The sequence below is a fragment of the Pantherophis guttatus genome, chromosome 4 (genome assembly GCF_059756535.1).
Source record: "Pantherophis guttatus breed Tessera chromosome 4, ASM5975653v1, whole genome shotgun sequence".
NCBI classification, from domain to species: Eukaryota; Metazoa; Chordata; class Lepidosauria; order Squamata; family Colubridae; genus Pantherophis; species Pantherophis guttatus.
The window spans coordinates 138,678,409-138,705,148 of record NC_142066.1 but is presented as its reverse complement, the minus strand read 5'-3'; the positions used below and the strand labels follow the sequence as shown (position 1 = coordinate 138,705,148).

Below are 26,740 nucleotides of genomic sequence, written 5' to 3'. Positions count from 1 at the left end.
AGGGTTTCACTTTTTTGGACACACAATTTGAGTTATCTTGGGGTAGAAAATGGGGATTTTGAAAAAAATGCCTATTACTCAAATTAATCCAAAACTTCAAGTGGGCAGAACAATATCAGAGGAAAACTTAAGCAAATAATCTGACTTTTTTTAATGGGATGGGTTTCTACTGCATAAACCTTTATTACAATGTTAAAAACACACTTTTCTACAATAAAATTTCATTCTACCCTTATCTGCATTACAAAGAAACATGCCCATTTGTTGACCTTTAATTTACTAAGCAAAGGAGATGGAAATTAAGTGGCATTATATAATGTGTAGCGCAATGCATTTGAAACTTCCAGAGTTATTTTAAATGCAATTTTTCATTAATGTAACTTCCATGGTTTTCTAAAAATGTAAAAACTGAAATATTATAAATATTATAAATCGGAACAGCAGTCTGCTCTTTGAAAAATCAACATTAGTTTGCAGCACCTAAAGTGTACAAAAAATTATAAACATGTCTATTTCTGTATTTACAGGAAATTTAAATTGCTTACTTGGATTATTTTTTAATAAGAAGGGGATGCCAGTATTGCAAATTATGGAAAGTGTCCTTGCATTATGATTTACAAAATTCATCCATACATGAGCAAGATATTCGAGAGGAAAAAAGAATACTGTCGAAAAAAATTTATTAACAATACAAGTTCTCTGAAACAAGCCAGCCACAGGCTGTTTGTTACAGCAAAACCTCAACAAAACAGCATATTCCTTACACAGACATACACATCCAGGAGATATTTTCCACAATTAAGGTTCAGAACCAATAGCTGCAAATGCAGCAGCCATTTAATTCAAAGCTTTCAAACATCAAGGCTCAATAGTTTTGGGGTTACTGAGTCCAAATCACACTAGTAATACACAGAAACGTTTAAAACTTGGCAAGGTGATTTATACAATGTGACTCTGTGAAACCCTTAACCAAAAAGCATTCTCCTACAAATTTATACCGTGAACTTTGTGATGCAAAGTATCGTTCCATGCTTTTCAGGGTTAAAACTCCAATGGCTACTTATTGCAGTGATCATTTAAAAAGTGATCCTTTTCCTTCCCTTGCAGTTCACAATCACCCAGGACAAGTTACAAGCTAAAAAAGGTGTTGCTTATAGCTAAAAAAAGATTGTATCATCATGCTATTAAAACAGGTAAGAAAAGCAATTGCCAGTAAGAAATGCAAGTTTTACTTCTATCTGCTTGCATCATTTGAGATGTACATCAAACAATCCTGTGATTTGGGTTAGAGACCAGTCAGAGTACACAGTCAACATAATAAGTTTTCTTAATATTCCATGATAAAGTTATGAAATATGAGTGTGCATGTTCCTAGCAAAATGGGATGCTATGTATATATTAAAAAAAACCAGAACGTTGCAATTTTGGCATGCTTATCACAGCTTTTCGCCATTGGACAAGCTGCAGGATACATTTTCCCAGGAAAATGTTCCCTGCCATACTACACAAATATGTGCAAACTGCAAGGTCCCTAAAATAGCAGATATGAGTTTATGTACAGAGGATATTTCTACCTCTTAAATAAGTAAATAATCCTAATAGAGTTTATAACACAGAACAATAGCCACCACAGGCACCCCGATAACCCTCTTCATTGTTCGATAATTTTACACCTCTGTTTTGGCTTTCACTTTCCCAGAGTCCAGGAGTCTGAATTATTTTCTCAACAAGTTCTTCAAAAGCGCATTGTACACCGTCACATGTTTTTGCACTTGCCTCTAAAAAGGAGAGAAGGTGGGGAAGAGAGAAGAAATTGTGGTAATGTTAAAGACTTCAGACATCACTATACATGTACATTATTGCAGCTTCTAGAACATGAAAAAAGTCATCCTATAAACCTGCAGCGTTTAATAAAATGCACCAGTATTGGAGGAATGTGTATACTTTTTTGGGTACGCCTATGGAGGGTTTTTTAAAATATATTTTTCCAAACTATGGAACTCAACAAACCCTGATCATAAAAAATTGAAAGACATAATGCAACCATTTTAGTCTTTATTTTAAAAGGCAAGCAGAAGAATGAATGACTGACAACTAGTAGCTTGCTACTCAATTTCAATACCACAATTTCATTGGTTGGCAGGCCCATATAAAAGGGCAGGAGCAGTGCATAAAGGCTGCAGATTAGCAAATAGCTTCTCTATTTGTTTGAGAGGGAAGAGACTACTATATGAAAAGTCAATCAAATACAAACCCATCTGGGGGACAAGTTTATTTCATGACAAACTAAAAATCTGTACTTTCTCTCCCCTAACAACCCCCCCCTCCCCGGCCAGGTTGAATTTTATGAAAATTAATGAAGTATTTTATTACTTCTATAGTTATCACTGTTTCTGTTTTCAATGGCCATAGCTTAATTTGCTATGTTGCTGAAGATTTAGAAACATATTCAGGTTAGACTACTTGGCTTCATTAGAAGCAATTTCATATTATCGCTCCAGTGAATATGTACTGCAGAGGAAAATATTTGAGGACAAGCTAAAAGGCAAGATTCTTCCTTAGTAATGCCTCCAGTCATTTCCTGATTATTTGTGAAACTCTTCTACGTTTGCAAGAAATTGAAAAAAAATAAGCAAGATTCTCCCCTGGGGAGTTTAATTTACAACTTAAAGAAAGTTCTAAGTAGGTATCAGTGAAACTAAAAGTCAGAAACTTCAGGCAAGTGAAACCATGAACAAAAATCCTTTCAATAGAATGTATTTAGATTTTGTCTAATTCATCATGACAACCCATTTCCAGGCTACTAGAAAACATTCATGAATTAGGCAGACAAAAAAATAATTCAAATGTTTGCTATAGAAAAGGACATAAAAGTCATAAAAAGTGTTAACACTTCAAAGACTGAACCTTTCTGTCATTTCACTGGGATTACCTTTCGTTACTTTAAGACCAAGCATGATCAGAGCTGAACACTGCATGAAACCAGGAGACTGCTATAGGTATAGGTAGTCCTCAACTTACGACAGGACATTTAGTGACTGTTCAAGTTATTGTTCAGTTACAATGGCACTCAAAAAAGTGACTTACAATCATTTATCACACTTAAGACTACTGCAGCATCCCCATGGTCATGTGATCAAAATGCTTGGCAACTGACTCATATTTATGACGATTGTAATGTCCCAGGGTCACCCTTTTGTGAACTTCTGATAAGCAAAGTCAGAAGTAACGGGGAAACCAGTTTCATTTAAATAATCAGGTTACTAACTTATCAACGGCAGTGATTCACTTAACAACTGTGGCAAGAAAAGTCGTAAAATGGGGTGAAACTCACTTAACAAATGTCTCACTTAACAACAGAAATTTTGGGCTCAATTTTAAGTTGAGGACTACCTGTGTTTTTCAACTTATGACCAACCATTCAAAGTTATAACAGACCTAGCCGAGGGCTATTCATGACCTGGATTTGAAATTGTAATGGTCGAAATAGCCCTGCCAGAGTCATATGACCGAACTTTGGACATTCGACAACTTGATCGCATTTACAGTCATTTGCAGCATCTTGTAATCATGTAACCATAGTTTTATGATGGTTTTGCCAACCCCCCCTCCCCTGTTTTCAGCAAGACCTAACCCTAACAAACCACGGGTTCACTGGGGCATTTCACTAGAATCCAGAACCATAGTGGCCACTTTATGATCGCTGCACTCACTTAATGGTTGCCGCAAAAAAAAAAGTAAAATCAGGTCAGTCATGTGACTGACCCATTTTATGACCATGGTGACTTACCTGTACTGTTATCACTACTTGAAGCATTTTGCTACAAATATGCACTATACAATAGTTTTGTAACAGCTATCAACTTTAGCCAAAAAATTCCCACAGCAAGTCATGATTAAGGAAGCTTTATATTCTTCTGCCATGTTTTATCATTTAATACTTTTGTTTTCCATCCAATTTCAACCTTATGAAAATTATCCAACTCATTTAATCAGGCTGTAACCGACATGGTCTAATGTCCTTTGGGATAGAAACAGATTACTTATTGTTTTGTCAGAAGAAAGGAGAATGTCTGTGCCTGGAAGAGACAGCAGGATCATGCATCCTGCTATAAGGATATTGAAACTATATCTTGATCTTTCCTGAATACTTGGAGTTTATATATGTTTCATCTATTAATTTACATAGTTCAGTCTACGTTATTGCTATTATATCATTTTTTTTGTACAAAATGATAATAAAATATCAGCCATGACAGCAGTATAAAAATTTGATGGCAAACTGCTTTACCATAGTTCATTTCAAGAACTCACCTATAAATAACATGGAATGTTTTCGGGCAAACTTAAGACCTTCATTTCTGTCAACTTCTCTATTTTCCTATAAAAAAAGTAGAACAATTAAATGATCTCTCTCTCTCTCTCACACACACACACACACAGTTTATATGCCACCGATAATTTTTAAATCGACTTACCTTATCTATTTTGTTTCCAACTAGCATTTTAACTATGTCATATCTTGTGCAGTATGTTTCCAATTCAGTTAACCAATTGTCTAGTTTAGTAAATGTGTCTCTTCTTGTGACATCATAAACTGAAATGAAAATTTAGATGGTTATTACCATAACAATTCAAGTCTGTGAACATTAAGTCAATCATTTTCAAATTCAAAATACATTACTGCCTTTCTCTTCTGTTTAAGATCATTTAAATTATTACATTACCAACATCGATAATCATTACTCAAAGCTATTTAAGCTGCTGTGAATTCAGTGAAGAAAACTAAAATGTGGTTAACAACCAAATATCTGGATAACCTCATTAATCCATATGTAGATACTGTCTTACACAATTATACTGTTGCTTATAGAGAGATATTCCATTTCTCTTTCATTATTGCATTTTTACAATATCAGCAAATCTGAACATAGCAAATCAAGAAGTCAGAAAATGAAAGGAGATTGAGAATTCTTTTACGATAATTTTTTTATACCAAGCTAACATTTTCTTCCAAAAGAACTATTCCTAGAGGAACACAAATTCCCCAAATATCAATTTTGAAGAAATTACAGTACAGATGGCAGGCAATTCCAGCAATGCCTTTCTTACTACATAAAATATCTATACAGTATGTAGCTTCAGATTAAACATACAAGCAATCAGTCAAGCAATTATTTCATCACCCTTCTGGTGATTTGCCAGTTCTACTTTTTCCTCTTTAGATATGCAAATTAAAAAGGAATTCTGAGCAAGGAATTTGCTGAGAAGGAATACCACCACCAAATACCACCACCACGTCAAACTGAAATCAACACCAGCTACTTTGCTGTTAAAAAGGAAAAGGCTTTCTTGAGTTTGCAGGAAAAACCACCTCCGGATGAGGACAAAGAACAGAATCAGGAACAATGCATCGTGAAGTACAGGTAGTCCTTACTTAACAACTGGTATCTTAGCAACTGTTCAAAGTTAAGAAGGACTTCCCCAGAGCAACTTACAACCCAATTCCAAAGTTCCAACGCCCTCCCCCCCCACACACAGAGAGAAACAGGGATGCGGGGGAGAGGGGGGAGTCACATGATCATATTTTGGGCGCTTGGCAACCGGCTCACTTTTACAGCCGTTTGTAGCATCCCATGGTCATACACTGTAGTTTTTGGTAGTTTTTGCCTATCTCCAGTTTTTACTTCATTTCCTGCAAAAAAAATCAATTAAGGAAAATGGGTTCCCCTTAACAATTGCCACAAAAAGTGTGACCCACCTATGACTAATTCTGGTCTCAAATATAGACATAAGCCGAAGACTACAAATATTGCCTTCTGGCAATTCTCATAGGACTGGTTTACTACTCTTAATAACTTGATTTACTTGATAAATTGACAGAACTAAATTACATAAAGTTGATGGATACTCTGCTAGAATTTCATCAAGGCAAAAGAGTTAAAAACTTAAGTCTTAATACAAATTAGGGTATTTTTAGATAAGCAGTGAGTAGTCACATGTTTACCCAATATAACTCCTTGTGCTCCTCTGTAATAGCTGGGTGTTAGTGTTCTGAATCGCTCTTGGCCTGCAGTGTCCTAAAAAAATTCAGAAAAATTTCAAAAAAATTCACCTCCTTAAAAAAGCTGGTGTCCATATAACATTTGAACTACAAACTAGTCAACTACATGTTAATCTAAATGAGAACCCAGCTTGTGTCATAAGTTCGTAACACTGGTTATGACTTTATTCAACCAGTTTATCTATGCCTCTTCAGGAGCAATTTTCCAGAAAGTTTCATAAACAATCGAAACACCTGATAACCACACTTGGCTCACCAACGCTAAGCTGTATGTGTGGAAGAAGAGTTATTTCGCCCAGAGTCCCTTGGGAGTTGGGCAGCATAGAAATTCGATAAATTAAATTAAATTCGATAAATTAAATTTCGAGCAAACCAGGTTAATGTAGGAAAAAAGTCAGTCCATGCCATAGAGGTCATATCAATTTCTAATAGAAGATCTACAAATTTGCCAAATTATTAAGATAATCCTTTAGGGTAGAAGTCTCAAATGTGTGTCAGATGCATGTTCAAGATAATTTTCTGCAACCGGTGCCACAATTACTCATGCAGCAGGAGTGTGATATCCAGCAGTAAGCCAGCAGATTGCTGACTATGGCTAGGCAGTACAGATTGTCTGACTAAAAAGGAAGAAGGAAGTGAAACTCTGAATGTGGAGGATGAACGATGAGTGGTAGCTGTGCATCTAATTGCTTATCCAACTATTGTCACAGCCCAGGTCAGGGATCGTCGGCTTCCAGGCCGAGAAAGATGCTACTAGCACAGATCTGCTCTGGCTGAAACAGGCATCTCTATTTGCCTTTAAATTTTCTCCCCAGCAACTTCAGCCGTTCCAGGGGGACAGGACGACATAGAGACTTTATGCTCCTTTGCTACTAGTTGGGTGGGAAGAGAATGGTTGGCAGCAATAGCAATGATAAACATTTTTCAGCATATGCTGGGAAACTAGGCTAGGAAAGGATGTGAATGTGAAGAAGAGTGCAACACATTCCTGCCTGAGCGCAAGGAACAAGAAGGCAGCCTTGGGGTGGCCTTTGCCAACCCAAACTCTGACATATGGGGCTGAGGTGAAGAAGCTGCTGCATTCTCCATTGAATTCTCTCTTCAGGGTGCTTCCTTGCCCTCTTCCTAGCTGCTGTGCCACATGGCATTCCCTGACAAAACACTTCCTAGCATTAAACTAACCTCATACACATATTTCACAGCAGTTCAAAAGTTTCTGCCAATTTATTTTTCTCCAACAGCCCTATTAAATAGAGGAGGCTTATGGTCAAATCTTAAATATGATTCAATCTGCCCTTCCAACAAACCTCTGTTTTCCTATTAATTAGAAAGCACCAAATGGCAAATACTTTTTTTCTGTGTAATATGAGATTTTTAAAATCTGCTTTCCTTGTGCTATCATTATTACATGGATATGGAAGAATAAAAAGTATCCCAAGAACATGAAAGAATGTATCTTGAATTATTCATATTACAGTATTCATTGCAATTACGTTCAAATTCTGAAAAGCAATATGATAACTACAAGTATACAAACCTTCTAAAGATTAAATATTTCCGCTTTGTTTAAATCATAACAAAACATCATACTTATTCACCAGTATTTGAAATCTCACTTACCAAAATATGACAAACTATTACTTACAGGTATTGCTATTAATTTTGATATAAGCTAATGGAGTCTTATATTTTGTTATTAAGACTTACCCAGATTGCAAGTTTAGCCTTATTTCCATCAACTGAGATTGTTTTCACTTTGAAGTCAACACCTAAAACACAAGAGCACACTGTTGTTTCAAACACAATATTGAGAGATAGGAAAAATGCTGAATGAATGACAGAGTGTTATGCACCAATTCTGAAAGTGATCACATGTTTTTATTACTCTATTATTGTGGAATAATTTGGAAGAATAGAGCAGTGATGGGAGCACTTCTCGAGCTCGTCCAGGGCCATGAACAGGAAGAGGAGCAGCCCAGGGGGCATGTGTGCGCCGGATAAGGCACTTCCATGGCAGGCAGAGCCATGTCGCCTGAAATGTGCGGCATCGCCCATTCCTCATCTGGTTACTGATGCGCATGCACACATGCCTATCAGCTGTCCAGCGCGCATGCTCACACCAGAAAACAGAAGACCAGCTCTTCCGGTTTCCGGCACTGCCGTACACGCAAAGGCCAGCTGATTGTCATGTGCATATGCACGCCAGAAACCCAGAAGAGGAACGAGTGATGCCGCGCATACCAGGCAACATGGCTCCACATGCCACTTCAGGCACGCGTGCCATAGGTTCGCCATCACAGGACTAGAGTTTTAGTGGTACTTTAATACATATTACATATAATACTCAATACTAAACACAACTTCTTAAAACAATTTTTTATATATATATATATATATATGCCACCCTTCTGGGGAGACTCAGGGCGGCTTACAAGGCGTTAAGCAATAGCCTTCATACTTTTGTATATTTTATACAATGTCAGCTTATTGCCCCCACAAACCAGGTCCCCATTTTACCTACCTTAATTCAGCATTAAAGAGCAAACTATAGAGGGGTAGCATTTTTATAAACATAAATTCCACATGATTTTTCCATAAAAATCTTTAGTTGCAAGCAACACAGAGGGAGAATGAAGAAGGCAAGTAACATGAGATACAATCTATGGTTTGTGGGATTCATGCTGCTTCTAACTTCTGCTGCTGCTGCTTCTTTTTTTGTAATTTTGTAAGAAGCTGCTTGATGAATGAACTTATGGCTCAGGTATAAAATAACCAAGTCTGTAGCTGCATAATTCATTCATTAAAAAGTATCTAACAAAATGAGGCCCATTCATTTTATGAACTCTGCAAAAATGACTGAGAACATAAAACCAGTACAATTATAGGGGACAAAACAGCCCTTTATACACCATTTGTCTCATGCAAAATATAGGCCTGCATTCAAGTAAATAGTCTTTATGTAAATGTGTATTACTTACTGTGGATGGTCAGGAGTGTGTGTTAATCACTTTAACCAGAGGCATTACGGTGAAAGGTAACAGAACATTAAATATAAAACAGAACGGAGGGAGAACGGGGATGGATGCCTTGCAATCTCCAAAACCCCTCTCCCCTTAATATTTGGACTCCTCAAACTTTTCCGAACTTGTAGCATTCCGATGCCAAAGCTTCCACAAACACAAATCTTTTCCTACACCCAACCTTTATGGGTAGCTCTTTCTGCCATTACTCCCTGGCCTAATCCATCCCTAGATCTCCTGCATCCGTCCTGAGACAGAGCCCTCTGGGCCAATGCACCTGCAAGGAAAGCTTTGGGGCCACAAATGGGGAGGCCCCAGCAGCCTTCCTCTTCAAGCCCCCCTCCTCAGCTTACACTTTGCCTGCCTCCCTGTGGCACATGTACACACAATCCTTACTCCTGCCAAGGTTCTGCAGGCTAACTCAGTGTTAAGAGGTTGTAAGCTTTTGTTTGGGCTCTACTTTTCTTTAAATAAATCAAGATCTCTCAGAGAAACCCTAGTGACCTTCCATGGAACTCTCGGGTGTTTAAAGCCATAGGCAAAATATGGTGATGTATTATACCTTATATGCCCTGGAGTCATGATTAATTTATCTATTCTTTGTTCCAAATGTTTCTTCTAAGAGTTACATCACTTTCTTCTGCTATGGGATTGTGATGAAATTCCTTCACCAACTGGTGACTTACATCACTCTCCTACCCCTTTTCAAGTTTATATATTGCAGACGTTTGGGACCCACCTTGTTTCTGACGACTTTTAATCCTTAACTTATTTTATGTTGTTTTACTTGGCTCCCTTTATTGAAGTATATTTTATAAATTTATATTTTTATGTTTTTAACTGTACAACACCCAGAGTCATTCTGAGTTAAATGGACAGGGGTAAATGTGATAAACTACTCCACTCAAAATGTTAAATTTACTATCAACTCTGTATTGTTAAGTGATATGCAAGTAAATTTCGTTCCAATTTTAGTATATGTGCTGCCAAAGAGAGCACATGCAGGTAAATTTCAAAGGATCTGTTTACATTGTTTCAGAAATATTTACTTTAATATTTAAAAATGTAGAAAATCAAATTGACTTTACAAAAATGTCTTCCCTCCTGATTAATACCATCTTTAGATGTTAAAATTACAGTGCTCCTTTACACGATTAATCTAATTACAGTGGCAAACCCACTAGGAAAAAAACCCTTCAAAATATAATAACCATCTTCCTGATCTGAATCATATCTCTTCTTCCTCCTTTTGTACTTATTAAGATTTCATCATACATATCTTGCATCTAAAAAACTGCAACTTAATTTGGAACCATGTATTTTCAGTAACCATGAATACTGTAAAACTAAATTATAAGAGATTTGAAAAAGTTCCAATCTATTCTAAAAGCACAATTTTCATTTGTTAACTATATTCAGATATTAACCATACTAGAGCTTTAATAAAGAAACATTTTTAAGAGGGGCAATTTAGTGTAGTGATTAAAGTACCAGGCTGGAAATCAGGAGACTGTGAGTTTAGTCTCATTTTAAGCATGAAGTTGTGAACTTGGGCCAGCACTAGGAAGAAGGCAAGAGAAAATCACTTTTGAAATATTATCAAGGAAACGCAGGGACAATTGCTAGGCGTCAACATTAATTTGAAGGCATCAAATAAAATAAAATTACAGTAAAAATATGTAGTAGCTTAAAATTATGGAACTAGGCAGGAAAGCTCATCCTGTAAAGAGGATTTTAGTTAATGATAACTGTTTTTTTTCAAGATTACAATAAGAACAGAAAAAAAATTGGTCTGTCTTGTGTATTAATGTATTCATCATCAAGAAAGGGTAAACATTAAGATCCCAATAACATACAAACTCTCTTGTACTATATAAATAATTAAGATAAAAGGGCAAAAAATAGCAGAGTAATATACCATTCAAAAGAGATGCTTTTTAATATATGGGAGTGCAAGTGAAATAGCTCTCTCCAAATCATTAAAGTAGACACAGTTTTTACATAATTGCCCTGCTGATTTGCTCTGGACTATTTTTGCATGCATGTACATGTAAGTCACTCTGTAGCTTAATAATACAAAAGAAAGTGTTTTATACATTCTCCAATGCTTTTGAAGAATTTATACAATTTGTGAAATCTTTTAACATATTAGTTGAATTAAAATAATCATAACAACAGGAAAGCCAAACAGTTATAAAGTCAATGCTTTTATTTATATACTCCAAACTTAGAATTCTCTGATTAGTACATACTTTACCAAATTCTTACCATGCTTCATTATGCCAGCTTTTTGTGAAGCAAATTATAAGATATCCCTTCCAACTTTCCACAGCATCAGAGTATATACTAAAAAAAAACTCTTAAAAGACAAATAGGCACAGCTGGTTTGTGTAAACAAATCAAGAATTAGATTTTGTCTTTATTTTGGGGTTGTTGAATTTTTGCTTTCTTTGGGAGGCAAAAAGTTTACAACACAACATAAATCAATATATTAAATGTATATACAGATACAATAAAAAAGAATGCAAAAGAAAAAACAAGCACTATTCAACCAATATATGCAAAGTGAAGGCTTGAGTACAATTACAGCATGACACTTTGGAATCAAGCTTAATGGTTTAAGAATTGACACATCAAAGAATAGACACATCAAAATTAATTGAACTTGTTTTAGATCAAGTCTGGTTTTTTTTTCGTGGGTCTATTCAAAGTATAATTAAAATTGGATACAATGATATATCCAGATATTTCAAATAATATGGATATATTCAAGGTCCAACAATCACCGTAAACAAAGAAGTTTATAAGATTGCTAACTACATGGTAGAGCAGCAGCTTCATGTTTAATTTCTTTATTCTGTTAGAAGAGTTAGATTTTGTAAGATGTCTATGCTTAATGAAGTTTGTAATCTAATGGGGCTAATCAGTATTGTGTTGCTTGGATCAGGATGAGCTTTCTCAATTACAAAGATTCCATTTTTATCAAGCAACAAAATAATGTTAGCACTGCTTCATATTCTATATTTGATCAAACTAATACAATCAATACAAACTTACCAATCGTTGCTGCAAGTTCTGGATCAAATGTGTTATCTGTAAACCGTAACAAAAGGCTGAATAAAGGAAAAAAAGAGGAGGAGAAACCAATTAGGTTTTACAAATTCTGCTGGAAATATTCATTACCAATTCAAAACTCTATTAAGCAGTTGTAGTTTTAACGAAAAACACCTTCCCCTTCAATGTAGATATCTTCAAAAACTAGGGTCCAATATCCTTACAAACAGTTTCCCTGTATACTTCTACATCTGGAGCCAGGCCATCCTGATTTGTATTACAGCTTTGAAAAATTAAAAAGAAATAATAAATTAGTACACTGTAAATAATCTTTCCTTTCCATAATGGGTCCCACATTGCCATTATTTGGAAAAAATGTATCAGATGACTATAACCAGTATTCTGTTTGGGAGTACATCCACCAAAAAAAGGGAGCAGAGCAAACATATTAAAAAAATTGAGGCAAACATGTCCTATGACAATCTCATCAGCCTGCCCTATTGTGATCCTTTTATGATTAGCCACAGGTATCAAAACAATCATTTTGTAATTGTACACACAGTACATTCTCAGCATTTAAGATGTGTTTATCAATCTAAACAGGAAGTATGATTTCTAAGACATCAACCTTATATATTATTTAAGTAGAGAAGGAGCTTTTCTTCTTTTCAGTAACTGTACTATTACTATGGTCTGGTTCAGCTTAAAGTTATGTCATCATATCAGATTTTTTTCTTATTAAACTGTAATATTTATGATTTAAAAACCCACTTATATTAAAACAATTTCACTGCCTATTTATCAGACAATAGCTACAGTAGTACTTGAATGTTAAGATTTAAGATGTCAACAGTATGTTTATAGATACCCATGGGAACACAATATCTGCAGATACTCATGGAATAGAAATCATACATTCCCAGTGATCTGGGAAGTTCATCTTGCCGATCCAAGCTGTAAACTCTTTCAACAGCCTTAAAAACCCTACAACCTCACTATACCAAAGGATGTGCAGATTATATGAATCAATCTTGAAGGACAGCTGCACAAAAGTGTTGAATAATAGGCATTTACACATCTGGCCAAAGTTTGTTCCAGGGATAGGCAATTCAGTGCTCACGATATCTTTTAGACTAGAAAATCCCCATAAATCAGCATATCTAACAAGTAAGGATTACATGAGTTGTTGCTTAAGACTTCTTAGAAACACCATGTTGCCTATTCCATCCCACTGGGAATCTGCTGTAGTAAAATATCCAGGTTTCAGCCACAGGAGAACAAAAAAAGAGATCATGTTCTACTTGTTAAATTATATTCAACACACCATCTCATGTTTAAGTAAATATACTCTGCATTAAAAAAAAAACCCACTCCTTCCAGTCGCTTATCCTTCGTGCTAAGGAAATTAAATATTCCACAAACCATCTTAACTTTATCCACGGTACAGTCTCAGTTTACTTTCCTAGAGGCTCTGAAGCTTGCAGTATGCCTTGCATTATTTATTTACAGATAAATAATACCTTGCAAAATGTAAACTTTTAAAGTCATATACTTGGGGATGATCTAATGCAAAAGGTATTTTGAAACTCTGCCTGCTAGCAAAGCACTTGCAACAAATTACAGTATATCAAGGCAATGCAGACGGGAGGCGGTTTGTTTGTGTTTGTGTGTGTAAGGATGCATGTATTCCTCCACTTTCTTTCACCTGTATGATTTCTGAATTGCAGGTTTAGGTATTAGAAACTATTTTATCACATAGCCAACGCTATTCCGAACATATAGTACTTCTACAGGCCTAGCAAATAGTGACAGTCAACTAAACAATTCAACTTAATGCAAACGTTGGATAAATTAGTTATGGAGTTTACCATTGCTTCCAGAACAAGCCTTTCTGAAGAACTTTAAAAAACTGGTTCTGTCACCAAGCCTGGGGGTCAGGAGGTGGGGCTGAGCTAATGCACTGGCTATGTTAATTGTTATGGGTGGATCTGTTTACATTCTAGGTACTTTTTTTTCCTCTCTCTCTCTCTCTCTCTCTCTCTTATATTTTTAACATTGTTAGCAACTGCGGTAGGAGTTATTACCCTGCGACAGGTGACCCTATAAAGAAACACAAAATAATCTTTAACCACTGGAATTCATACCCCCTACACACCACCACTGCATTATGACATCTTTGTTTTTCATCCGTAGCCGATATTTTCCTTTTAAAAAAAAATTTGGACCCACACCCTGCTCATAGAACAGTAAAGCTAAGCCGTGTCATACCACTGCCAGATATGACTCCACCACAAGTAATGATACCAAGGGGTGTTGAAAGAAACACATCACAAGCAAGGCAAAGGTTATTGTAAGCAATCCAAGAATCCCCAGTCACGTGCAAGTACTATGGACTGAGCGGGGCAGCCAGGAGCAAACGGCCAACCCTCCCCCTCTTCCCCTCCACCCCCAAAAAAGGCAAGACCACTCCCCTGTGAAGTCAGGCAAGGGCAACCTTACAGGAAACGACACCCCCCCACAAAAAAAAAAATCGTGAGCCCCAACTACACGATTTAACTTCAGCCTTTTACCCCAAGGGTCTCCAACCTTGGCAACTTTACGACTTGTGGACTTCAACTCCCAGAATTCCTCAGCCAGCGCAAGCTGGCTGAGGAATTCTGGGAGTTGAAGTCCACAAGTCGTAAAGTTGCCAAGGTTGGACACGCCTATAAAATCTAGCCGGCTGTCAAGCCAGAATGAAGGGGCGCCGAAAAGCGCGGAGGCCTCTGAGCATTCGCAGAGTGCGACACACTCCTGTCTGAGCCACAGGTGACAAGGGGAGTCGCAGGGGAGAGACTCGGGGGTCGCGGCTTTCAGGCAGAGGTTCCGCTGCCCAGATGTCCCCTTACCCCCCATTTCCACGCGGAACCCCCCCTCCCCCTCCCGCCGAAGGACCCTTTTAGTGAAGAGCCGAGTCCCACCAAGCTTGGAGGACTTTCTGGCGAATATCAATATAAATGGTCGCCAGGGAAAAAGCCTCCCCACGACCGCCCAGAGAAAACGCCCTTTTGGCTCGAAGGGGCGCCCGGACTGGGCCCAGGCGGGGTGGGGCAAGGAAAGGCCGGCATTGGTAGAAAAGACCGAAACTGACCCGAGTGAAGAAGGGAAGGGAAGGGAAGGGCTCACCTGGACTTGCCCACGCCGCTTTCGCCGATTATGAGGATCTTCAACGTGGTCAAAATATCCTCGTCCATCCTGACCGCCAACGACACCCACCCAGCACAGGCGGCGCCTCAACTTCTACGCCAGCTGCCACGTCTTCTGCGCATGCGCCCCTCGGGATACGCCCCTTCGGCGGCGCCAGTCGTGCGGTGTGCGCACGCGTCAAGGGCGCCTTCCGCGTCTCGGTCATGACCCCGCCCCTTCTCTTGTGTCCTGAGGTTCGCCTGTCAGTCTGGGGCTCCGGTAGCGCAGGCGCACATCGCGTCTGAGTGGAGGGTGGGCAGCCGGGGAGTGGTTACTTTGCTTGTTGAGACAGGCAGCAAGAGGAGGAGGAGGAGGAGGAGGGGTAACCGGGGTGTCACGGGATGGCTGCTCAAAGGAGGCCTTGGCTGCAGTTTAGCATGAGTCATCAGGCTGCTGTAGCAAGACCTGCTGTTACGTACATAAACTGAGTTATCTCCTGACGATTTCGTCACTTATTGGTTAAAGTTGTACATCTATGGAGATTCTCAGTCATGGTTGCTTTGTTTCAAAAGGCAACTGGGTTTGCTTGATTTTTGCTTGAAGATGTTTCCCTGTTCTGATGAAATTTCTTGGATGAGAAGCAAAACGTTTTCAAGCAAAAGCAATGAAAATCCAGCTGCCTTTTGAAACAAAGCACCTTTGGGATTAGCTAGGGTTAATTTGTTGCATTTAATGTGTGTTCTAGGCAGTGGTGAAATTAAAAAGTGTTGCTACCAGTTCTGTGGGCGTGGCTTGGTGGTCATGTGACTGGGTGGGCCTGGCCAACTTGACATATGTCACTCACTGTTAGAGCCAGGAGCTGTACATTCTGCAGCACATTCTGCCCTGAAGCCCCCAACACTTTGAGGTTCCCTCCGCCATCTGGCTTGACTGCCCAAGCGAAACTTGGAGCCTTCTCTTGCCCCACTCTCCATCCCGTTGGGCTGCGCATCCCCCCCACCAATCCTCTTTACAAACCATCTGCCCCATTTCTGCAAAGGCAGAAACCCCCCCACACACACTGCAGGGCAATCCAAAGAGGGGAGGGGGTGCCAGTGCAGGCAGCCCTTCATTTGGTGCTCCCTTGACCGCCACCACCGTTCTTGCTGCCTTCCCTCCCGATATGGCTGCAGACATCCGCCTGCCCAAAGCAACCTCCTGAAGCAACGCTGCCACGGTTCACTTTTGTTTCACGCCAGGAGAAGAAAGCAAATGGCAGCAGCGCAGCGCAGCGGTGCTCCGGGAGAGCAGGCGGGACTCGAGGTAGAGGGGAAGGCAAGCGGGTGGCAGTCAGCCAAAGGCCCCGCGGAAGCCGAGTGCACCAGGCCCAAAAGGCGAGCCAGCTTCGCCATGTTCCTCCCGAGGAGCTGAGCGCAGCAGGTCTCCCTCCTCCCCACCACCGCCAGCATCGGCCTTATCTTCTAGAGATCCTCCGCCTGCATATTCAGCATGCCCAACAGAGCCAGCACATTGGTAAGGCTGACGGGCAGCCCTCGGTGGAGAAGCAACCGCTGTCCGGGACTGAGAGGGGCAGTGGTGGCACAGTGGAGGGCTGCTGCACATGTCCCAGGGCAGCGCAGTGGCATCTCCAGCAAGGGCCGCACACCCACCCACTGGCCGGGCCAGGCTGGACGCCAGCCTCGGAAGGCAAGTGGCCGTGGGACCGCTGGGAGGGCAGCGTGGAAGGCAGGCAAGCGTGGCAGGGCTGCGGGGAAGGGAGTAGGCTGCTAGCTCCCTTCCCTGTGACCCTGCCATGCTTGCCTGCCTTCCACATGGCCTTCTGCTTACCTGCCTTTGCAAGCTGGCCACAGGGATGCCAGGAAGGCCACAGGGAAGGCAGGGAAGGATGGCAGGACTGCAGGCCACAGACCAATTCAGGGGGGTATTGCTACTGGTTTGGCGAACCAGCCCCAATATCCGCTACCAATTCGCCTGAATCGGTCTGAACCAGTAGCATTTCATCCCTCGTTCTAGGGAAGTTTCCCCCTTTGTGGAACCCCACTTGCATTGGACTTTTTAATTTCCAGATTTGTCTGTCATCATGGAATGTATTACTAACATATTTGAAGGATACAGATGATTTGAATAGCCATGTTTTAAGAAATTGTCTTGTGTCATACTAATGTTGCACTTTTTCTGTAGGAGCGCAAAGCTGTTTTTTCATCTTTGGGGGAAAGTCATTTGAAGGTATAGTATTAGGCAGGAGAAAATACAACATACTTTTTTATTGGCTTTCCTTTACATTACAGCATTCTGAAGTGTCTTCTAGATGTGTTGGGTGTTTAGTTCCTAACCAGCTTCACCAAAATGCTGGCTGGACATCCCAAGAGTTCCAATTTGTAACTAATTGTGTTTGGAAAAGGTGTTAGATGTCATGATGTGTCTACACATAAAAAAAAAAAGAGAATCATACAGGCATTGATTTTCCTTTGATATTCAATGGAAGCAAAAGACAGACTTTGAAAAATAAGATAGATAGGATATTGACACTTTTGAACTTGGTATTAGAAAACAAAAGGATCATAGAACGTGTCATTCTAAAGTTCTCACTTGAGTCATGTGGCCAGATTCAGATTATCTTATTTTGAATACATTATGTGAAGACCAAGCTCTCTTTAGAAATCTATAATGCTTTGAAGGAAAAAGGACAACCAGCAGCAAAATAAATAGACAGTTATAACATTAGGTGTCCAAAGGAAAACTGTTAGGGACAGATAATCCTGGAGCTGGTATATTTATGTGATTGCTAAGAAACCACCTGACCACAATGTTCAGCTAACTATGGAAGATAAAAGTACTTCTGAGTTGAAGTAGACTCACGGTGCTTATATCTATGCCATTTTCTTGGCAATATTGTCAATGTGGTTTGCACTGGCCTCATTAAAAATGTATTTCTGACTTTCTAGTCTATCCAGTAAACTTAAATTTGCAGGTAATTCCTCATCCAAGTGCTAACCACAGCTGACACTGGTTAGCTTCTATATCAGCCAAGATCATTTAAATGATATCACCCCAAAGGCAGCGTAGCAGTTATTCCAAATTCTACAATGGAAGACAGATGTCTCTGGTACTTTCATGATACTTTTTGCACATAACAGGCCTGTATCAAGCATCAAAACAAAAGATAAAACAAATAAACAAAACTATGTGGAACTGTCCCTCACTTGGAGAACCCATATTTTTGCTTTGGAAATGAATAAAAACCATATTTTGTTTTGGAAATGAATATAAAAAACCATACTGCCCTCTTTTAAGATTTTCTTAATTATACTGGGGACAAAGTATAACAAAAACTAGACATCCAGTTGTCAAACATGGCTTACTTCTCCATTGCAGAGTTCAGGTAGCCAGATAACCACAACTAGAAGATGTTCCAGAAGAGGATAACGTGGGTAAAAATCTTCCTAATTTTATACAGGTAATCTTCGATTTACAACCATAATTGAACCCAGAATTATGGTCATAAATCATTCCAGTCATTAAAAGAGTCACCCCATGACTATATCCAGTTTTACAACTTTTTTTTGCGGCAGTGATTAAATGAATCACGGTCATTAAACGAATGTTGTGGTCATTAACTGAATCCATTGTCCTCTTTAGCCATTTGTTGCTGGAAACCAGAAGTAAACATTGGTTCTGGCAAAAAATATAATAAATCAGAATTATGTGACTATGAGGTACTGCAAACAAATGTAAGTGCAAGCCAATTGCTAAGTGCCCCAAATGCAATCACATCACTTCAGGGGGTCAGCCATCTTAACTTTGAATCGTGTCGTAAGTAGTTCAAAGGAGATCCATTGTAAATTCGAATGGTTGCTATGTTCCCTGTTATAAGATGAAGACCAGTTGGAGAGAGTTGGGTTTGATTTGCAATTACACTGGTTGTTCTATGAGGGAATTTATTTATTTATTTTGTCAAGCATGTATAAGATAACATATATAAGTATAAACATGATTATGAATACATGAAATGGATACAAATAAAAGGGGACATTAGGACAGGGATGGTAAGCACGTTGGTGCACTTATGCAACTCCCTTACAGACCTCTTAGGAAAGGGGTGTGGTCAACAGTAGACAGTCTAAGGTTAAAGTTTTGGGGGTTTGGGGAAGAATCCACAGAGTCAGGTAGTGTATTCCAGGCATTGACCACTCTCTTGCTGAAGGCGTATTTTCTGCAATCGAGTTTGGAGCGGTTTACCTTAAGTTCGTATCTATTGTGTGCTCGTGTATTGTTGTGGTTGAAGCTAAAGTAGTCATTGACAGGATGTTGTAACAGATAATTTTATGTACTACGCTTAGTACATAAACTTTTCAGTTTAGGTAATGGAGAAGCTGTGTGTGTGTGTGTGTGTATGTATTTCCTCTAACCATTGTGAAATAAGTGAAAATTACCAAAGCACAATAACAGATTAATTTCAGTTATTTGAGGTGTTACTTTACATAAGTTTTTTTTTTTGAAGAAAAAAGGATTGAAAAGTGAAGGGAAAAATATTTGTTTGCTAAAATGGTTACTTTATTCTTCTAGATAGAATATTGATTCGAGTTTTAAAAAAATATTTTATGTAATGGAACAAATGGGTAAGTATAGGGGGAAAAGTCTAATGTACACATTGAGTTGAAGTATGGATAGCTAAATGTAGTGCTTTGTAACACGTTTTTTCTTCCAATGTTAACCTTAGCCTTGTTTTCTTCAAGGAGTATAATTACCAATTAATTGCTCTACATAAGCACAATAACAATAATTATGTTGTCTGAAATAATGGACACATATACATTGCTGAAACATTTAGCAATACCAAATTGTGAAAGAGACAATAAGACAATGATAATGTTGTCTCTCATGCCCCCGTCGGAGCCTGAATCTGCGGAGGAAGATGAGCCGGAACTGGAGCCTATGGAGATCAAGGAGGTGGCTTCGTTGGCTTTGGAGGAATATGGGGAGGAGCAGGCCAACTCAGGCTAGGGCCTTTCAGGATTAGGACGGCTTGTAGGCAGGGAGGAATGGGGGTAGGATGATCAAGAGAGGCTAAGCAGTGACTATGAGAGACAGAGCTTAGGCAATCAGAAAGGACCACTCCCTCTTGATCCTCAAGCAAGGAGAGTGGAGAGAAGGTGGGAAAATGCAGGCTGACCCGATTACTCGGGAGAAGAGCGACCCGCCCAGAGGTAGGCTGCTGCTGGTTCACTGGAATCAGTTGTTCCGATTCTGCCGGAGAACTGGCAAATTGGAACATCGGCTGGCCCCACCTCTGCCCGTTTTTTGGGCCATTTTCAGGCCATTTTTTGGGCTGTTTTTAGGCCATTTTCTGGCCAAAATCAGTCCTAAAAATGGCCTGAAAAATGCCCCAAAAGCAGTCCGTTTTTCATGCCATTTTCAGGCCATTTTTAGGGCAAAAAATGGATCAGAAAATGCCCCCCAAAATGGCCCCAAAACAGGGCATTTTTCCAACTAATTTTCCAGCAAAAATCGGCCCGAAAAATGGCTTGAAAACAGCCCAAAAAGCCTGAAATCAGCCTGAAAAATGGCATGAAAATGGCATGAAAAATGCCCCCAAATAGGCCATTTTCAAGCTGTTTTTCAGACCGTTTTACAACTTTGGCCAAGAAAACAGCCTGAAAATGGTCTGTTTGTGGGCCATTTTCAGGCCATTTTTCCCTGCCAAAATTGGCCCGAAAAATGGCCTGAAAAACAGCCTGAAAACAGCCAAAAAAATGGCCAAAAACAGCCCATTTTGTGGACTGTTTTCAGCCATTTTCTGGGTGAAAAATGGCCTGGAAAATGGCCCCAAAAAACAGGCCATTTTTCCGGCCGTTTTCAGGCCATTTTTCCGGCCGTTTTCAGCCATTTTTCAGGTGAAAAACAGCCTGGAAAACGGCCTGAAAATGGCCCAAAAAAGCTTCTGAGATGAAGAGAAGCCAGGTGAGCTGGACCCAGATGTGTCCAGGGTCCCCTCATCACAGAAGCAGCAACCTTGCACTCTTCCACTCTCTGCTAGCCCCCTTCTTCTCATGGGATCGCCCAGCAATGGAGAGGTAGAAGGGGGCAGCATTTCTGTGTGTTCCCGTTTCTGTGTGGCACTCTCCCCTTAGTGCTAGCAGCTGCCACTGCCTCCTTCTCCCTCTCCATTTCTGATGCTGGGCAATCCCGTGCAAAGAAGGGGGCTACCAGAGAGGGGAGAGTGCAAGGTTGCTGCTTTTGGGATGAGGGGACCTGGGACACATCTGGGTCCAGCTTACCCAGCTTCTCTTCCTCTCGCAGCCAGCTTTCTCAGTCTAGCTTGACACAGTCTCTCTCTCACACACAAACACACACATACACACATACACAAACAGGTTGGATATTTCTTTCCTCCCGCCCCCACTCTCCCACCTGAGATCCCTGGATTCCCTCCCCAACACAATTTTTCTATGTAAATTTTTGGATAAATTTTTAAGGGGTCCCGGGGGGGGAGGGTAGGATTCGAACTAGAGTAGTGGGTTTGGGGGATAACCCACTAAGGGGATGGTCGGGCCTGGCCATGACGCGGGGTAGGGGATCCAGGGGTGATGGAGGGGTCAAGCTTGTCCAGATTGTGTTTTTACCATCAGTACTGTGAGTGGGAGGGGTAGATATGGCGGGAGTAAGGGGCCATATCATGTGGAGGGAGCGCGCGCCCGCTGTCTTTGAGCGGTGGCGCGCTCCAGCCCCCAAGGCTCCACTTGTTCTCCAGGTTGCACAGACCCTCAGGGCCTGGGCCTGCGACTGATGTTGTGCAACGCCAGGTCTGTAGTAAATAAAGCCCCCCTCATTTGTGATCTTATTCAGGAGGGGGGAGCGGATCTGGCGGGTATTATGGAAACCTGGTTGGGCCCGGAGGGAGGGGTCCCTCTGGTAGAAATGTGCCCACCAGGCTCCCACACATTCCATCAGCCGAGGTCACAGGGGAGGGGTGGGAGAGTAGCGGTTGTTATTAGAGAAGGCCTTAGGCCGAGGGAGGCCACTGTCCCTCAGACGGCCGGCTGTGAGTCTCTCCTCGTGAAGTGGGGTCATGGGGTTCAGATGGGTTTGCTGATCACATACCTGGCTCCCTGCCACGTGGCAGCAGCCCTGCCTGAGCTTCTCAATGTTATCGCCGCGGTGACGGTTGATACCCCCAGACTTATGGTCATGGGGGATTTCAACCTGCCATCCGTGGGTGAGGCATCTGAGGCGGCTCGGGAGTTCATGGCTTCCATGACGGCTATGGACCTAACACAGTTAATTCATGGCCCTACACACGCGGGGGGAAACACGCTGGACTTGGTTTTTGTCTCTGGACAGTGGCTGAGTGATCTCGAGATAGGGGATATAGTCATCGAGCCCTTGTCATGGTCGGATCACTCTCTCCTTCGCCTTGACCTTCGAACCGCTGCACCCCGCCACAGGGAGGTGGAACCGACAAGATGGTACCGCCCCAGGCGCCTGATGGAACCTGACAGGTTCCAGATGGAGCTTGGGCCAATCCCTGAGGTTCTGGCTCACGCCTCGATGGGAGACCTAGTGGCCGCCTGGGATAGGGCGGCTGCTGGAGCTCTGGATCGAGTTGTGCCTTTGCGGCCTCTGACCCAGTGCCGATCTCACCTGGCTCCTTGGTTCACCGAGGAGCTAAGGGAGATGAAGCGCCGGAAAAGACGCCTAGAGAGTAGTTGGAGGGCCAGTCGTGCTGAATCTGACCGGACACTGGTAAGATCTCATATTAAGAATTACCTAGTGGCGATAAAAGCAGCAAAATGTACTCATTTTGCTGCTCTTATTGCGTAATCAGATAATCGCCCGGCTGCCCTGTTTAGAGTGAGTCTCTCCCTGCTCCACCAGGAAGCACGGGAGAACCCCTTGGAGGGAAGAGCCGAGGATTTTGTTCAGTATCTGCATGACAAAATCACTCAGGTTCGGGAAGATCTGGACTCCGACTGGGTAGATCCAGCGGGGATGACGGAGGCAGGTCCTGAGAATGTTATCTGGGATGAGTTTGATCCTGTGACCCCTGAGGACGTGGACAGGATTCTGGGTAGACTGAATGTGACCACATGTTTGTTGGACCCGTGCCCCTCCTGGTTGGTGCTGGCTTCCCGGGAGATGACACGAGGCTGGCTCCAGGGGATTATAAATGCTTCATTGGGTGAGGGTGTCTTTCCCGCCGCCTTGAAAGAGGCGGTGGTGAGACCTCTCCTCAAGAAGCCTTCCCTGGACCCGGCAGTATTGGCTAACTATCGTCCAGTCTCCAACCTTCACTTTGTGGCGAAGGTTGTTGAGAGTGTGGTGGCACGACAGCTCTCCCAGTACCTGGATGAAACGACGTATCTAGATCCGTTCCAGTCGGGCTTCAGGCCTGGGTACAGCACAGAAACGGCATTGGTCGCGTTGGTGGATGATCTCTGGAGGGCTCGGGACAGGGGGTGCTTCTCTGTCCTGGTCCTATTAGATCTCTCAGCGGCTTTTGATACCATCGACCATGGTATCATGCTGCACCGGTTGGAAGAGTTGGGGGTGGGAGGCACCATACTACGGTGGTTCTCCTCCTTTCTCTCCGACCGGTCGCAGTCTGTGTTGACGGGGGGGGCAGAGGTCGACCCCGAGGCCCCTTATATGTGGGGTGCCACAAGGATCGGTCCTCTCGCCCCTTTTGTTCAACATTTATGTAAAGCCGCTGGGCGAGATCATCCGTGGTTTCGGGATGGAGTACCATCAGTACGCTGATGACACCCAGCTGTACATCTCCACCCCAGACCACCCCAACGATGCCCTTGAAGTGATGTCCCGGTGCCTGGAGGCCGTACGGATCTGGATGGGGAGGAATAGGCTCAGGCTCAACCCATCCAAGACCGAGTGGCTGTAGTTTCCGATGTCCCGATATAGTCAGCTGGTGCCATCGCTGACTATTGGGGGCAAATCATTGGCCCCCACAGAAAGGGCTCGCAACTTGGGTGTCCTCCTGGACTCACGGCTGTCTTTAGAAGAGCATTTGACGGCCGTGACCGGGAGGATTTTTCATCAAGTTCGCCTGATTCGCCAGTTGCGTCCCTTTCTAGATCGGGACTCCTTATGCACAGTCACTCAGGCCCTCGTCACCTCCCGTCTGGACTATTGTAACGCTCTCTACATGGGGCTCCCCTTGAGGAGCACTCGGAGGCTCCAATTGGCGCAGAGTGCGGCCGCGCGGGTGGTGACGGGAGCGACGTGGCACTCCCATATAACACCTCTCCTGCACGAACTGCACTGGCTCCCAGTGGTCTTCCGAGTGCGCTTCAAGGTTTTGGTTATCACTTTAGAGCGCTCCATGGCTTAGGACCTGGTTATTTACGGGACTGCCTGCTACCACCAATAGCCTCCCACCGACCAGTACGCTCCCATAGAGAGGGGCTCCTCCGGGTGCCGTCAGCCAAACAATGTCGACTGGCGGTCCCCAGGGGCAGAGCCTTCTCTGTGGGGGCACCTACTATCTGGAACAAGCTCCCCCCGGAGATACGGAGGATCCCGGATCTGCGTACCTTCCGTCGCGCGCTTAAGACCTTCCTATTTCATCAAGCCGGCCTGACCTAAGTCTTTCCCCTTTTTAAATGGAAATTTTAAATCTGGTTTTAAATTATTGGGGTTTTAAATTTGTTCAGCCAAATTATTTAATTTGTTTTAATCTATTTTAAATTTTGTATTTATATGTTTTATTCCTATGGCTGTTCACCGCCCTGAGTCCTTCGGGAATAGGGCGGTATACAAATTCAATAAAAAAAAATATAAAAAAAATAAGTAAACCATGCTTGTCCCATACAGGTACCACCTACATAGTGACATAGAGTTGGCCATGCTCACTCAGTCACATGACCAACCCAGCCATGCCCACCCAGACAATCATTAGGACAGAGAACCGGTTGTTAAAAAATTTGGAGCTGACCACTGGACCCACTCCTCTCTACAAGGCACACCTAGGGACTAAGACTTAAAGAGACACTGTGGGGAGGAGCATTTCTTGGGAACAAATACTGATTTCATGGACGGTTGTGTGCCGTTGCCGACATTGGATGCTTCCTGGACGTCTTGCTTTATTTCTTGTTTCCTGGATTAATTGCCTTGTTTCTTTACTTCCTGGATTAATTGACTAATTCCCTCGCCCTGCTGGATTTCTTGTTTTGTAGCCGTTGTGCTCACAGCGTTGTGCTGGACTACTTGCAGCCAGAGGCTGCTGGAGGTGTACATGTGTCATCACTTTGCTCTGAGACTTGCCAGAAACCTGGGAGTGTTTGAAGAACATTTGGAGCAATAAAGGGACGGTTTGAATTGTCCGCTGACTGTGTTGCCTCTATGTCATGCCCCAGGTCATCCCAGTTGTCCATCCAGGACGCAAAATCCATAATAATAGTAAGAAACTGATGGATTGAAGTAAAAATGAAAATGCTTTCATTAATGACTGTAACAAATTATCTGTGTGCTTACATATGTACATATAATTTGTCTCCTCCATTTTTTTCTCAGGAATGGAGTACATGTTAAAAAATGGTGTTGGATTCCATCCTTATTTATGGAAGTTAATTGAATTACTTTGGATCCATCTTCTCTCAAGTCCATCGGCCTGATATGTTGATACGGGGACAACTGATGTGTATATTGTGAGAGCCTCTTCTGTTACACACACACATACACACACATTGAAATAATTTAAAAGAGAAGACAAAAAAAGTATACAGTGCCTGCTTCAAGTATTAGGTGTAAAATATAGCAGAGTATGACTGTTATGTTTTGAAATATTGGTTCAAGCTACAAACAGTAGATAGATTCTGGTGGATGGAAATTAAGACAAAGTTCGTGACAATACCAGAAATTTGGTAGTAAAACTAAATACTAAAATGGTGAATTGGATCTGCTCAGATAAAGTTTAGACAATCATGTTTTGAATTCTTTCATTTGTATGGTTGCATGGAATAGAGTTGGATTAAATTGTTTCTTTTCATTTTAGATCCATCTAAAGAACACACACATCCAACACACTGATATTGGGGAAACTTGGGATGAGCTAATTGGGATAATATTTATCCTCTTGTTTTGGATTCTTTTCAACTGGTTTTGAAAAGCTAAGCAGGGTTTGATCTAGTTGGTACTTGGAGGGGAAATCAGCAGAAAATTGATAAAATCTCCTGAAGTAAGACAATAGCAGAATTCTGCTATATTACTACCATGAAGAAGAACATCATGGCTTCAAAATCTAAGGAACTCAGCTGCACTTTTTCATGCGGCTGTTGATAAAAATAGGATCGCCAACATGATCGCCAACGTCCGATGACAGATGTAGTACAAGAAGAAGATTACTGCCAAGAGGACTGCATTAAAATGCCAAACAAAGTCACTAAGAATCAAGTTTGATTCAAGTGAGACTGTCAACTCTTGA

General features: G+C 41.6%; 1 protein-coding gene and 1 long non-coding RNA gene across 2 annotated transcripts; one reads left to right on the top strand and one right to left on the bottom strand.

Annotated features, from left to right (window-relative positions):
• Positions 1–663: 663 nt before the first annotated feature.
• RAB18 (RAB18, member RAS oncogene family) lies at positions 664–15,480 on the bottom strand. The gene is made up of 7 exons (XM_034402178.2): positions 15,304–15,480; positions 12,142–12,197; positions 7,772–7,833; positions 6,008–6,080; positions 4,479–4,597; positions 4,315–4,381; positions 664–1,778 (listed from the first exon to the last, which is right to left on the bottom strand). Exons 1-7 carry the CDS (start codon positions 15,369–15,371, stop codon positions 1,606–1,608), a joined length of 618 nt encoding a protein of 205 aa, XP_034258069.1. The 5' UTR covers positions 15,372–15,480; the 3' UTR covers positions 664–1,605.
• On the top strand, positions 15,395–26,037 carry LOC117655100 (uncharacterized). Its single transcript, XR_015734076.1, has 3 exons — positions 15,395–15,557; positions 17,485–17,529; positions 25,831–26,037. It is a non-coding gene; the product is annotated as an uncharacterized LOC117655100 (long non-coding RNA).
• Positions 26,038–26,740: the final 703 nt, after the last annotated feature.

Bases quoted from the DNA above. Each gene is read 5' to 3' on its own strand.
- RAB18 (XM_034402178.2), bottom strand. From the start codon at position 15,371: ATGGACGAGGATATTTTGACCACGTTGAAGATCCTCATAATCGGCGAA. The intron at 12,198-15,303 runs GTGAGCCCTTCC...TCCTTTATTCAG, and splicing joins AGCGGCGTGGGCAAGTCCAG to CCTTTTGTTACGGTTTACAG. The intron at 4,598-6,007 runs GTAAACATGTGA...TTTTCATTTCAG, and splicing joins AGCACAAGGAGTTATATTGG to TTTATGATGTCACAAGAAGA.